Genomic DNA, 14003 nt, shown 5'->3' on the forward strand with positions numbered 1-14003 from the left:
TGAATCGGGTAAGGCTCTCTTTGAACCGTTAGGCAACAGTGAGTCCCATTCCATACTTTCAAATTATCTATTTTATTTACTGTACTTGGATCGAAATATGGTGAATCTCTATCCTCTTTCGTATTTGTGTTTAATCTATTTCGCTAAAACCTTTTGTTAGACAAGATCCAATAAAAGCAAGTAATTAGAGTAAGCCAGTTAAGTAGAAAATTGATTCATCAATCGTATAAAATTATGTGGGCATCGCTAAGTGTTCTATCTAGCTAGTAATATTCCACGGAATATCAAAATCGAGGAATATGTATAATAGAACTTGATTTCGTCAGTATATTTACGGTATATTTTTAAAATGAGTTGGTATATTTTGTTATATTTCTAAGGGTCGGACGGTATATTTTAACGATAAATCCGCGGTCACACTGGATGTAACTATAAAATCCGGGAGGTAAATAAAAAATATATATTATTACAGCCTCAATCGCTGTATTTGCGAATTATTCAGACTTAAACGTTGGTCGCTGGTGCAGTCGGTGCTGCAGTGCGAAGAACCATGCATGAGGATGACTTGAAAAGTCAATTAACGATTGCGCGGAATGAGATTAACAATTTGAGGTGCGTGCGAAACTTCCTATCCTTTCCGTTGTCAAAGTTCGAGTCTACCAGCGATTGATTTACCTTGACTACGCAGGCAGCAAGTGCGGAACCTACAGCATGTGCAGCGCAAGGACATCGAAACAATAACCCGCCTGCTGAAGGACTTTCGCTGCGAAGGCTGTTCGAGCAAGAATGCCAAGGCCAAGGACGCCACTGACACTGACAAGACGGAGGCGGCGCCCGGGCTTCAGGGTCAGGTGCGTCTGAGCATCAATCACACAATACACACACACACTTTAAATCAATGCTAAACCGTAGGACGTCAATGGCAGTGGGAGCAGCAACAGTAACAGCAATGAGGACTCTGCCCACTTTCGTCCGATTGGCGTAATACGGACTGCCTTTCCGGAGAAGAGAGCCGTGCCGAGGCAATCGGTTGTGGGCAGCCGCCTACGTAGCCTTATCCAGCTTAATGATGGCGTCTTTACCAACCCGGAGCACTCGCTGGAGGGACTGTCTGACTTCTCACACCTGTGGCTGATTTACCACTTCCATCGGAACAATGCCCATCCGAAGGCCAAAGTGGCACCCCCGCGCCTGGGCGGGGAACGAGTAGGAGTTTTCTCCACACGCTCGCCCCACCGACCGTGCCCCATCGGCCTGTCGTTGGTGGAAATAGAGAAAATTGAAAATGCTACCATCAGTTTCTTTGGCACGGACATGGTGGACGGAACACCTGTGCTGGACATCAAGCCGTACATTCCATATTACGATGCGCCAGCCTTGAGCATCGACTCAGGTATGTTAGGCTCATACAAACCTGTACAACCACGATTCTATCCAAATTTTGGCCTCGTGGCAGGTCGAGCCTCAGCTGGTCCGAATGAAACCAGCCTGGACTTTTACGACTCCCGTCAGGAGCCCGATGGCGAAGAGTCCGATCTGGAGCTATACGGTGCCGCTGGCTATGCTGTAAACAGCTCCGATGCGATTCTGCCGCCCCCGAGCGCCGTACGCGTCCCCAACTGGGTGGTGGCCAGCCATCGGTTGAGTGTTTGCTTCAACGAGCACGCCGAGGCCCAGCTGAAGGAGTTGCAGGTCGAGAAACAGTGCATCGTTGAAATCTTGGAGGCGGATCCGCGCTCAGTGTACCTGCGCACAAAATACGGCTCTCAGATCTTCACTTTCCAGCTAAGTGAAGTCACCGTGACGTGCAAGTTCGACGACAAGGCCGCCACAGTGACTGTGGTGCAGGTTCGCCGCAATGAAAATGTGCAAGTGGTCGCACTGGACTGCGATCAGCGCAGTGCTTAAGTTATAGTTGTTTTCCCGGATGGCTTTGCAGGGAGATATGTGTTTAGCTTAAGTATTCCGTGTTTAGGAGCCTTGACGTTTCGATTTTGCTGTAGGACACAAGACATTCTAAAATATATTTATGCTGCTTGTTTCTGAAGTAAAAAATGTGGTTTTTCATATTATTTATTAAGTGCGGAGGCAATCCATTGTTGTTTTAAGGTTTGTGTACAATTAAATTTAACTTTCTTTCAGCACCGCACCAGAATGAGCGAAATGACGTGGAAGGATTTCTTGAGTCAGGCCCAAGAGTTTCTCAAAATTTCCGAGCAGTTAGGTGGTGGCTGGGTGCTGCATGAAAAGGTATGTAGAAATTTTATATTATCGTAGCAATAAATAAAACAATTATCTTCCGTCTAGGACGCCAATGAGCCCAACACGTTCCTCAAGTACAGCCATAAGATTAAATGCCAAGAGTCCAAAGATAGTGATTTTACTCTGATCAATGTGGACTATCACATAGTCTATAGTGTGTCGTATCAAGTGCCCATGCTATTCTTCCAGGCCCATCGATCAGGTATAATCATCAAATAGTCAAATATTCAATTCAGTAAACGACCTTCTTACAGATGGAAGTCTCCTCGACTTGGAGGCCACTTGGCGTGTCTTCATGCCAGACACGGCGTCCAAAGATCTTTATCAGATGCTCACCCAAACAGAGCATCCCGTGCTGTTCCGTCCGTTCATGGCCCTGCACCCGTGTCGCACAGCTGAGGTCCTCGACCAGTTCGGACAGCCGAGTGCCAACCGTGTGCTCACCTTCATCAGCCTTTACGGACCGCATGTGAAGCTGCAACTAGCGAATGCCTACGGACTGAGCAAATGAAATGTATGTCCGGAACTATGTGGATAATTCGTATTTATTTGTGGTTGTTTTAAACATTGATTACAGGAGTATACATGTGTGGATATTATGATGCTTGGGGAGCTCTATATTACAGTTTTACATTCGATTCGCTACCTTTTATACGGTTTGACCTTTTCATTGAATATTCTACATATATATATTAGAGGGCATTCCAGTGCCGCTCCTCTTCTAGGCCATGGCACAAATGAACATCCAAATTGTACAGTAAATAGGGGAACAACTATATATCGGGCTATAGTTATATAAGTTGCACTGATAAATCTACATTTAGCAAGCTTAAATTAAGCACTGCTCAAATGAACTAAGCTTTGTACACCAAGGACTATGCCGCTTATGGGCCGCATTCATCTACTTATGCATTGCATAGATATTATCAATCATAAAAGTATATGTGTGTATTATCTGTAATAGTATCGTAATATGTATTTTACAAGTTCCACTTGTCCTCTCCTCTCGGTTACTTTCACTTGTAATATCAGATAAATGTTACATACTTTCGATCATTTAGATCTGTATATTTAGAGCTAGGCATAGATAGGTATGTAAGTACATATGTATATCCTTAGAGCTAATTGTACTGTACACAAGCTAGACCATACTCGCAGTGGAGAGGCTATGCTTCGGTTCACTAATGTTAGGTCCTTCATTTATAATTAATGTTAACTGGCTACTGTGTGGCATTTGCTGATCCTCGACGCCGAAGCACGAGAGGCCCCGTCTTTCGACGCGACTTCGGCTTCGTGGGCGCGAGGGCATCGCATTGAAAATGTTTGTTTGCAAAATTAAATAGATTTATATGCATATTACTTTACGTCTGCATTTGTAATCCAACGAAATACATGCAATACACGTACACATACATACATACATACATTGATAAGAGTATAACTGCTATTGACTGATTGCGGAACCGTTTAGTGTGGCAATGGCAACAAAAGTAGTTAGCAGCTATGCTGTGGCCGTGTTTCGGGAGAGAGGACTTGGCACTGGCATCAAAACCTTTCGAGTGAAAGAACTGCCTTTGAAAATCGTTTTCTTACCGATGTGAACTTGAGGAACCGATTGAGGACTTTTTGATGGGGTCAGCTGAAAGAGGGCAACGGAAATATTAATTATATTCTTAAGAGGTATTTTTATGTTGCATACATTTTTAAGGCCTATTGGAGTGCTGATCCTCTCTCGTCGATTGCCTTATAAAGATCCCCAGAATCAAAATCTATGGAATATAGATTATCTATTTCGTGTCGCATCTAAAATTCTTACAACATAAACTTGCAGTTTTAAGTGGGTGTCCAACGGATTTTCGAGGCTTATCTGGCTTGTTTGCAATATTTACTGCTGGGTACTTTTAAGATCTAAACATATACCTTAACTATATATACAGTATATATTTCTTGGATAGCTGTGTATGTATACTTGGAATGTTTTTTGTTCTGAATTTATTGGGTGTATAATATTGGGTGGATGTTGTTGGCGTATTTCTGACTAATCTACGAGTATTGTTGTAATAAGTATTAGCATATATGTATGTATATACGATTATATGAAATATTTGACATATTTGAAGTATTATATATCATCTGTTCTTTGTTCTCATCTCAATATATGTACTCTTATATAAAAATTCATTTAAAGCTTCACCATTTAGTTGATATTTGTATATCAAATTACATTTCTTTAAAATAGTTTTATGTACAATAAACAAGATAAAGTAAAAATCAGAAATTCGCCCATCAGTGGTGGTTGCGGAAATACGCCAGAGACCATGATATGTTTCATTTGCGGATCGTAGTCCGATCCAACACGCACCACTGCAGGGGCAGTCCTCTAATGATGACGGAATAAATTACTTAGTACTAGCTATACTCATACAATACACGAGTATCTCCCTATTCTAGGCATAAAATTCGCACTACAATGCTGTTTCTTGTTGTTTCTCTTTGATCTACATGTAGTTTGTTCTGGTTTTGTTGTTGGTTGGTCTCATTTCAGTTGCGTTATTGGACAAGTTTTCGTAATCGTTTTTTAAAGTGGTCTTAAAATATGGTGTAATAAATATATGTGTATATGTATGCAATATACATACACCTAAAGCCTTCATATGGTTAACACTGACGCGTATATATATGTTTGGGGTGCTTCCGATCCCCGCCTGGTATTTACACGGATCCCATCGGAGTGGAATGGATTCGACTGGTTTTGTATATTTGGCTACACTAAGACTAGTAGTAAAGCTCTGCAACTCACTCGACATATAAATACAATACATCATAAGCACATCTATATGTCTGTATATCGAAAGAAAGAATTTTAAGTAAACCAGTAAGTAATCGAGACGAGCCGTTGCTATCTGGGGCTAAAGCTATGTACGCTAGGCTATGTTATGGACGGTGGTGCTCCTAGTCACGATCCGAAATTCATCGTCATCCAGCTCATCGGCTGACTCTGCGGCCTGTCGGCCCATGAAGTCGGTCGATGCGCTGCGCCTGAATCAGCTGCACAGCATATTGAAGAAGCCGCGTCTTCTCTCCGACCTGGCGGCCATCAGCATGGGCACCTGGTTCTTGTGGGTCACCTTAATCTGACAGGGCGGAAAGATACAGTCAATACAGTTTGGATCTTGTTCAGCCTCCGCTCTTACCGTGCAGGGCATCTGCATCCAGGGCTCTCCGTCGATCTGCATGGGAAAGGTCTTTTTGGTCTTGATTATGACCTCACTGCACTGCGCCAGCCGGCGACCGGAGGCGCGCAGACCCGTCCGCACCTGGCCCATGTGCAGACAGTTCTCGAGGCCAATAACTTCGATCAAGCGATCACCGATATCTGCAGTAGACTCCCGCTAGAGATACTCAAAGCAATAGGATCGTATAGGCCCACTTACCCTGTATAGCCACCGAAAGATCCACCGAGTTGAAACTGGTGGCCGAGAACTCCTTGTCGCTGGACTTGAGCTTCTTGCTTTTGCCAAAGGGTCCAGCGCTCTTGCGCATCCGTTTCTGGGACAGGTGCTCACCCCACAGGTTGGAGCCACCGTGGGTGTAGGGGATGTTGAGCAGGGCCACTCCCTGCAGATGGGGCCCGTTGGCAAGGTCCAAGGCCACACCGTCGCACTGTAAATATTGAGCGAAGGTTATGCACTTCCTTTTTCTCCGGTAATCCATTTACAAGTCAGAAGGAGGAAAATTCAATCGGACAGCCCCCTGGATATTCCACCCAATACTCCCGCCCCACTCACCACAATCTCGATGCTCTCGTGGAGATTCTTGCAGGATGCTGCAAACGTCTCAGACGTTGCATATTCGAAGTACCAAAGTTTGTTCTTCATCCGGCTGTTGAATTTGTGCGGATTCTTCTCCCTCTCCAAGTGAAACTTGACGCAGATGGCGGCATCCTGTGGAAATACAATCAGCATTGGAATGGGCTCAGCCAATTACTTTATGATGAAAAGGTCAGCATCGAATCGACATTCACGGTCACGTTCCAAATGCACAGGCAAAGTTGGCAATCTCTCCCACAGAACCAATTAGATGGACGCATCCTCGAGGACAGCCAAGTATAGGAGCCATGTATTCAATAAAAGATAAATATTTCCTGACCAAACAGTAGCAAACGTAGCTAGAATGCATAGACGATGCATAGTCCCAGCCATTAGAGACTCACCCAAAGGAATCTGGCGCATTTCACCTCAAGCCAACAAGCTGACAAGAAAAATGCTAATAATTTTTCCCTTAGAAAAGCAAAAAATTTATGTGAAAAGGGAAAGTTATAAAGGGGCTAGATCAGGGTTCACAAATCGAATAAGTATTTGAGAAACTTTAAGCTCGAAAAGAGATGGTTGCAGGCTTCACCGAAGTGTCAGAGGGCATACTTCGTGCCCGTGACCTGAGGTCCATGTGCAAAAGGTGCATGTTTACTTTATGCAACAGCAGGCATGCTCCAAAAGTGGAAATGGTGGATGGAGCGCGGAGATGCAGCGCGCCCACCCCGACTGCCTCCTATCGGAGAGCACCCCAAAGGGTTTCAGTATTTTAATTGCATATATTCCGTTGCGTGTCCGACTTCCGCCCTGTTACGTATACGTCACGTTGCACCTTCGGTAGGCCCATTTGTTATTCATGTCAAAGTGCGAGTACGAGTACGAGTACGAGCACACAGGGCTCTCTGTTCAGGGCCTTGGCGGAGCCTGCCTGGCTTTCAATTATGGTCTGTTGCTTTCACAGCAAATAAGATTTATTACCGCTCCAGTGCAAATTGAATTGTCAACATGAGCGGGCACGCGTCTGCCTGCCTGGCCACGCTGCAAGCTGAAAAATTGACGAAAACTTTTTAATTAGCTTGCACAGCCTGCCCCAAAAACTGTCACTTTCCGCTTCATGCACGGCCAGGGCGGTAAACTAATTTAGTGACAGCACCAGCTTATTAGCATGCCTCGACCGCACTATACCTATTAGTCAGGCCAGAGCTAAGGAGGAGAGGGTGCTGGTGGACCGAGCGAGCAGGCAATGACAGCTTGTTTGCATTTGGGGGTCGCCCTCGGCAATGTTTGGCACAAATTTTGATTGGCTCTAAATGAGATGAGTTCGAGGGCGGGGCGGTAATGAAATAATTTGTAAACTCAAACGGGAATATCTAGCGGCAAAGACAGGGTCCCTGAAATCCCCCTAAATGCCATTGGGAGGCGCTTCTACTCATAAGATATACAGGCAGGTGAGCATAATGCCCCATAAAATGCACATGAAGCCCGCTATCTCTGCCCGGGATACATAAAACTTGGGCTCAAGTCAAAGTCGCAGCTCTCACAATTACACGTGCTGTGTGGTCTGTGCCTGGGGGTTTCAGCAGGCTTCACAGACGCTGTCAGCTTCATTTCGTCCTCATACCACACCATCTTCCACGTTCTTTTACCCGCTTTTATCATCAACGCACAAGTTGGCGCTCAACGTCAATTGTTTGACGTTAAACCAAAGAGTCAGCGTGAAATACTTTTCATGCTGTATTACCCCAAGAAAGGAGGATGAGGGGGATAAGGTATGGGAGTGATTCCACTCTCCTAGGAAAGCTTCCTCTGTGCGACTTTGGCCACTTGAGTGGGGCACAGGCAGAGACACACTACACTCCTCCTAGACCAGACACATGTACCCGCACATACATAAGTGTTAAATGGATTTCGTGATGGGAGCGGGCTATCTGGTCGGGTCTGACAAGTGAGATCCCAACAGGCACTACAGCACCAGCAATAACATCATTGCCGACAGTTTGCTGTAGACGCCTACTGTTTAAACAGACGCACATCAAGTCATAAATAAACTAACACCCACACACGTTTGATGGGGTTTTTATTTCGGTTTTTGGTGCGGATTTTGTGGGATATTCACGGCACGGCACGGCACGGAGACAGACAGCACAGGACAGGACAAGGCACGCAATTGTGGGGGAGCATTAGGCTGATTTCAGTTGCGCAAGGGAGCGCAAAATGTTTGCACAAAAAGGATTTCAGCCTTAGCCGCCACTTGACAAATGGTGTGACCTTACTGAGCACACACCACCGGGCACACACTCGCAGAGAATCCACCGAACCATATGGGGATTGTACGTATTTACACTCCCGCAAATACGAGACAAATACAGGCGGGACCACGTCTTGGCCGATTTGTACAACATTTCCGCCTTATTTGCCGTTCATTTCATTTCATTTTCGCTCTCGTTTTGCGGACAGGACAGTCTTCTCCGGCTCTAAATTTGTCACTTAACGTTGCTTTATGGCCGCCTTAAATCCTCCCCTGATAAACGAACTGCAGGCGAGTATCTCTGATTTTCTGGAATGCTCATTCCCGCTCCTGGCATTCGTGGCCTTTCATTCCATTCATATCATACTAAATTATTCAAAGGCCAGCCCCCTCATGTGAAACTTTGCAAACTTTTTTCCTTTTTTCTTTCCTCTCATTTCTATTTATTGCCTTCCCAGAGTGTATGTGCGAATGTGCGAGTGTGTGTGGGCGTGCGGGAGTGCGGGAGTTCGAGTGAGGCGTGTTTGTCCCTGGGGCACAATCTGTTACTTTTTCTCGACTTTGCGGTGCTGTGCTTGCCGTTGACTTGAGCAGTCACTAATTTAACACTTGCTGGAAATTATAATGAGACAAGTTTCTTCCGGCTGTGACCTGGCCACAGCTTGGCTGCCTATTAATTTAAACGTTTTCCTCGTTTGGGGAGCCAGTGAGATAGGGATTCTCCGCACTTGGTCTTTCGGCAAAGGAGAGTCTAATATCGTAAAACATGGCATACCTTTTGGGGCCTACTGCGTTGCATGGGAATTGGAATTTTCGATTGGATAAGAGCAAAGAAATAGCACAAATTGCACCTCATCCGGACCGGCACCTGCCTCAACCTCTGCTCACTCCCCTATCAGGAGAATTGGCATTCGAATACAGCGAGGCATCAATGATGCAAATGTGCAGCTGATGACTGTGTGCTTAACTCTTGCCACCTCATTTGCATGCTCTGATGCTGCCTCTGCCTCTGCTACTGTTTCTACTCCCTGTCTATGGTCTGCCTCTGACTCCTCTTATCTGTGGCTCTGTTCGTATTCGTATCTGTAGCTGCCACCTGCCTCTGGGCTGGCATCTGCAATTGCACCGGCACCTGGCCACTTTGCATGCAAAATGTGTTGCAACGTGGCTGGCACACTCTCCTTGACTAATCGGCAGACATAGCTCTAGCTCAGGTGCTCTGGGGGATATGGCAATCGCTCTTCAGCATTCTGCAATTCTTTCGCACCCCGTGCCCCCTTCTAACCATAGCCCCAGTCCCTTTCCGTTCGCTTTATTGGAACGCCATTGTTTGAGTTGATTTTCCTTTCACTCGTTTCTGGCCTTTGGATACGAATGGAACTGAAGCGTATTCCCAGGAAATTTGCATGCCAAAGAGCTTTGCCTTTTCTTTATGGTTTCATTTGCTGCCATTTAGTTCTTGGGTTTGATTTCGAAATATTCCCTCCACTGCTGCCCATCGGTGGAGGAGTAGACTTTCTCGAGTAAGCCGGAAATATGCGGTCTCTTGGCCAGAATGCTGAATAAATGATTAAGTCAATTTATATGAATTATTTAGAAGCGCCTTGTCGTATGTTCCCGCTTTTGTGTTTTGCGAGCCGGGCTAAGGAGCCGTCGGTATACATATTTGCTGTTAATACTATAGCCTTGTGCCACACTAAACTTTCGTTTCGAAACATATTTCCTGGGCCTTTAATTGGAGAGCTATAACTATGGTCCTAGCTGCACAATCAAGTGTCAAATGCAATAGCCATGAAATCCTCATCTAATTATGGTAATGTGAAACCCATTGCTGCCGCAAACAGAAAATGGGAACCGAGATTGTCCCTGGAAATGCTCGGCAAGGCATCTGAAATGTGACCCAAATAGAGCTGACACTAACAAAGACACTGACAGGGATAGTGTCCGCATAGTGTAGGCATAAGTCAAAGCTGGAAATCGGACACGCCGCCCTCACATGGCTCCAACTGGGAAGCAACTGCAGTTGCAGCTGCAACAGATTCATTCAACACACAAAATGGAACTTACCACGCCGACGGAGAAATAATTGTTGATAATATTATACGGCACTGTGCAGTCCTTGTCAGACTGAACTTTGATGGGCTTCTGGGGCATGCTGCATGGGGCATTCGGTGTTGTCGGCGTGATGGGTGTGATGGGTGTTTGCGGTGTGCTGGGGTTCTGGGCCACTCTGCCATTGCCAGTGCTGTTGCTGTTGCTGTTGCTGTTGCTGTTGCAGTTGCCGTCCTCCTCCTCTTCGTTGTCGTCGTCATGGTCCGACAAATCCAATGACAATGTAATTTGCTGTTTAAGGATGTTGTTTTGCTTATTGCGCTGACTGTTATTATCGCTTTGATTATTCCCAAATGATGTTGCTGCTGTTGCTACTTCCTCTCCAGCATCCGATGCCAATTCCTGTTGAAGTTGTTGCTGCTGCTTCTGCTGTTGCTGCTTGTGTTGCAGCAGCAACGTCTCGAGTGATTGCTTTTCTGTTTCATCTGTCCTTCTGGCTGGTATTTGCAGGGTTTCCGCTTCATCTCCAGCTGCATCTCCAGCACCGGGCACCGCCGCGCCATCCGCATCCCCCTCAGCATCCGGCTCCCCTTCCATGGATGGCTGTGGCTGTGGCTGTACATTTCCACCGCTGCTGGTGTTGCTACTGCTGCTCCTGCTGCTCAGCGTGCCCCTCAATGTTGTCCTCATGCTCTTCGATTCGAACGTGGACATTGAAATGCTCTTGGTGGTTGTCGTTTTCATTGTGGCGGTGGTGCTGTCTCCACCTCCATCCTGCTGCCGCTGCTGCTGATGGTACTTCTGCTCCTCCTCCTCCAGCCGGAACTCGGTCGCTGTTGCCATCATAATCGATGTGGCAGATGTGGACGCCGTTGGCTGCTTGCCAACGATGTTGCCGGTGCTGCTGCTGTTGCTCTGGCGCTCAATCTCCTGAATCTCCTCGAAGCGTTCGATCAGCGATTTGTCCACCACAACACTTTGCGACAGCTCAATCACCTTCTGCATGTTCGAGTGCAGCGTCACCTACGGGAAATCGGATGGGGAAAACTTCAGTTAACATTCGGCAGGCAAAACCACGCCACAACCAATTTCCCCAGCTCTCGAAGGGCCACCCCAACGCTCACAAAACATGTTGAAGGCTGGCAGCGTCAGCATTTGACCAGGACCAGGACCAGGACCAGGACCAGGACAAGGCCAACGCCCACTCTTCACGCCCTTCGACCAGGACGAAATTAGTTTGCGTAATCGTTCTGGGAATAGCAAACCCAATCGAATCCTTGCGGTTAGGTGTGCGTGGTAAGCGATTTGTGGTTAATAATTGGATTCTCTGGTCTGCCCACGCGAGCAGCCTCCCACATGCCTCCGATACATATGTGCGGTGTGCGCATACTTCTGGGAATTTGCTGATCGATTTACAACCATCCTTCAGCGGCAGCAGCTCTCCCTCTGGATGTGGGTGGGAGATCTAAGCTTACCTTGGGTCGGAGCTCGTCCGTTGCCGGTGTGTTGGTCACTTCGATGCTCCAGCGATCCAGCATCACGGTGGTGGCACGCTTGATCTTATCCATCAGCTTGGGGATGTTCTCGCCCTCGTAGCCGCCGCCCCAGCGCAGGCAGCGGGCCAGGTCGTTGCCCGTTCCCAACGGAATGACGCCGATGGCAGGTTGAGTGGCCAGCTCGATGGAATCTGCAGGAGGATGGGGCATTGATAACTCATGCCAGACGACCCCAGATGCTTGCACTACTCACCCATGGCCTCGAGCACCCAGCCCACGGTGCCATCGCCGCCGCAGCAGATGACCTTGAAGTTGGGCAGATCCTTGAAGAGCGTGAGGCCTGGCAACGAGAAACGGCGAAAAATCAGCATCAGATAGATCACTTCCGACCGGATACGCACCCTCTTTGGGTCCACCCTTGGACAGGTCGTACACCTGGCGGGGGTTGAGCATGTACTGGAATTTCCGCAGGATGCGATCCCCCTGCCGGCCGCCGCTCTTGGGATTGACGAACACCAGGAGAGGGCAACTCAGCTCGTCCGGCGGCGTAATTTGAAAATGCGTGGCCTGGTGGTGATGCATTTGGGATTTCTGGTTACGATTGCAATTTATAAAACAACAGAAGGCGGGACAGGCAAGGCAAGGGACGCAGCAGCAGTTCCAATCAATTTGTGCAATTTTAAGGGGGAATGCAAATTTCGATGGGTTATGGATTAGTAGCCAATTTTTGGTGTTTCAATGTAAGCCAATTTCTCTTTATGATCTCTCATGGGGAATCCGTGGAAAATCCAGCATCTTCTTACCTTGTGCGCCTGATTGACGGAGCGCTGACGATCCAGTACGGCCGGGCAGATGGCCGTGGGCGGTACAACCAGCTCCGCGTTCTCCCCCAGTGTGCATTCCTTCTTCACCGACGAGGCGCAGCGGTTGTGGAGCTGCCGGAGAGCGAATGAAAAAGTCGGATGGATGGACAAAAATCAAATTAGCCAAAGTGCAAAATAGCCTTAAAATGGCGAAAAAATCCAGGGCCTAGGAGGAAGGACGAAGAGTAAGAGTGTCGCGGACGGAAATGGTAAGCTCTTAAATTCAATTTCCACTTCATTGCTGGCCAAGTGGAATGGAGTGGGCGATTGGGGGAGTGTGGCTGCTCTTAAGTGTTCATTTTTCCCTAATGAATCCGATTAAAAGTTTGTTAGCGCGAACCAACGAAAAAATGGTTAATTTCGGCCCGAATGAGATTTATCGCGGATTTCCATTTAAATGCCAATTTTCAGGCAGCAATTTAGGAGTTGCCTTTTTTACTGGACTTACTGGACTTTTGGCTGCCTTTCTGCGGAACATTTCAAATGATTGCATTCGATAATCAAATCATCCGTACAGAAGATTGATTTGGAGTTTCTATTGAAAGTTTGAATCCTTAAGCTCAATTGTATCCACAAAATAACTCAAAAGGTTATAACTTCGTTGACTCAGCTCACCCGATTTGACTAAATTGTAGACAAACTTCTTAGCACGAGAGGACTTTAAGCACATCACACGTATCTCTACCCATGAATCCCTATAACATTCTTAGATATTGGCTGTCAGAATGTTTGGCAACTGTTTGGCTTACGAAGAATTTGCAGATGCAGCAGCATCTGAGGAGGAAGTTTCCTGGCATTCGTTTGGGCTGCTGTTCCTGCCGGTCCTGTTCCTGTTTCCTTCGCTGTGGAACTAACAAATTCTGCATTTTCTCCGCTGTACATGTCAAAGACACAGAACATAGTTGGTAGTACACCGCTCCCATAGAGCGTGTGGCAAGAGTGTGGCATGCAGCAGAAGCAGCAGAACAATTTGCTCGAGACGTGACAATTTGCCAGCCATAACGAAGCTGCCAGCTCATGTGTGTGGCTGCTGGATGTGGTTCCGTCGCTGGATACGGCGTATTGTGGCTTACGGGTCTGTGTATGGGTCCTTTTCGTAGCTGGAATCACAGCTTTCATAAAGAAAGACAGAGTGCTGTGGCAAAATAATTTGAATTTTTAGTTTTTTCTATCCCGGAATCCCAGAACAATGCAGGCACTCTCGTGTTAGGGCCACGGTAACTCGTTTAGCCCTGATTTACTCCTGTTCCGCCCCACACAAATCCGATTA

The 14003-nt window shown here is 46.8% G+C and overlaps 3 protein-coding genes across 12 annotated transcripts in view; 2 read left to right on the forward strand and 1 right to left on the reverse strand.

Moving 5' to 3' along the window:
• The first annotated feature begins 383 nt into the window (after positions 1 to 383).
• On the forward strand, positions 384 to 2055 carry LOC108160310 (tRNA (adenine(37)-N6)-methyltransferase). Of its 2 annotated transcripts, none has more exons than XM_017294229.2 (4): positions 384 to 445; positions 503 to 612; positions 689 to 851; positions 913 to 2055. In XM_017294229.2, exons 2-4 carry the CDS (start codon positions 551 to 553, stop codon positions 1906 to 1908), a joined length of 1221 nt encoding a protein of 406 aa, XP_017149718.1. In that variant the 5' UTR covers positions 384 to 445; positions 503 to 550; the 3' UTR covers positions 1909 to 2055. The 2 variants fall into 2 exon arrangements, with proteins under 2 accessions (XP_017149718.1, XP_017149719.1); XM_017294230.2 differs by having other exon boundaries at positions 429 to 612; positions 913 to 1393; positions 1457 to 2055.
• LOC108160311 (ubiquitin-like-conjugating enzyme ATG10) lies at positions 396 to 3259 on the forward strand. 2 transcript variants are annotated; one of them, XM_017294232.2, is made up of 5 exons: positions 396 to 445; positions 2143 to 2250; positions 2308 to 2464; positions 2517 to 2776; positions 2840 to 3259. In XM_017294232.2, the coding sequence occupies exons 2-4, from the start codon at positions 2155 to 2157 to the stop codon at positions 2771 to 2773; spliced, it is 510 nt and encodes a 169-aa protein (XP_017149721.1). In that variant the 5' UTR covers positions 396 to 445; positions 2143 to 2154; the 3' UTR covers positions 2774 to 2776; positions 2840 to 3259. The 2 variants fall into 2 exon arrangements, with proteins under 2 accessions (XP_017149721.1, XP_017149720.1); XM_017294231.2 differs by having other exon boundaries at positions 2517 to 3259.
• The window catches only part of LOC108160309 (diacylglycerol kinase 1), a 36779-nt gene continuing 25565 nt past the window's right edge, over positions 2790 to 14003 (reverse strand). For 2 of the 8 annotated variants that reach the window (XM_017294223.2, XM_033391250.1), the window contains 9 exons: positions 12674 to 12805; positions 12272 to 12461; positions 12124 to 12210; positions 11850 to 12061; positions 10390 to 11397; positions 6051 to 6206; positions 5697 to 5925; positions 5457 to 5638; positions 2790 to 5396 (listed from right to left, as the gene is read on the reverse strand). In XM_017294223.2, the coding sequence (XP_017149712.1) occupies positions 5307 to 5396; positions 5457 to 5638; positions 5697 to 5925; positions 6051 to 6206; positions 10390 to 11397; positions 11850 to 12061; positions 12124 to 12210; positions 12272 to 12461; positions 12674 to 12805 (2286 nt within the window). In that variant the 3' untranslated portion in view covers positions 2790 to 5306. Of the gene's footprint in view, positions 5397 to 5456; positions 5639 to 5696; positions 5926 to 6050; positions 6207 to 10389; positions 11398 to 11849; positions 12062 to 12123; positions 12211 to 12271; positions 12462 to 12673; positions 12806 to 13482; positions 13947 to 14003 lie in introns of those variants that run through there. The other 6 variants (XR_004472431.1, XR_004472429.1, XR_004472430.1 and 3 more) reach the window with 6 other exon arrangements.

Source organism: Drosophila miranda, chromosome 3, assembly GCF_003369915.1.
Source record: "Drosophila miranda strain MSH22 chromosome 3, D.miranda_PacBio2.1, whole genome shotgun sequence".
Lineage (NCBI taxonomy): Eukaryota > Metazoa > Arthropoda > Insecta > Diptera > Drosophilidae > Drosophila > Drosophila miranda.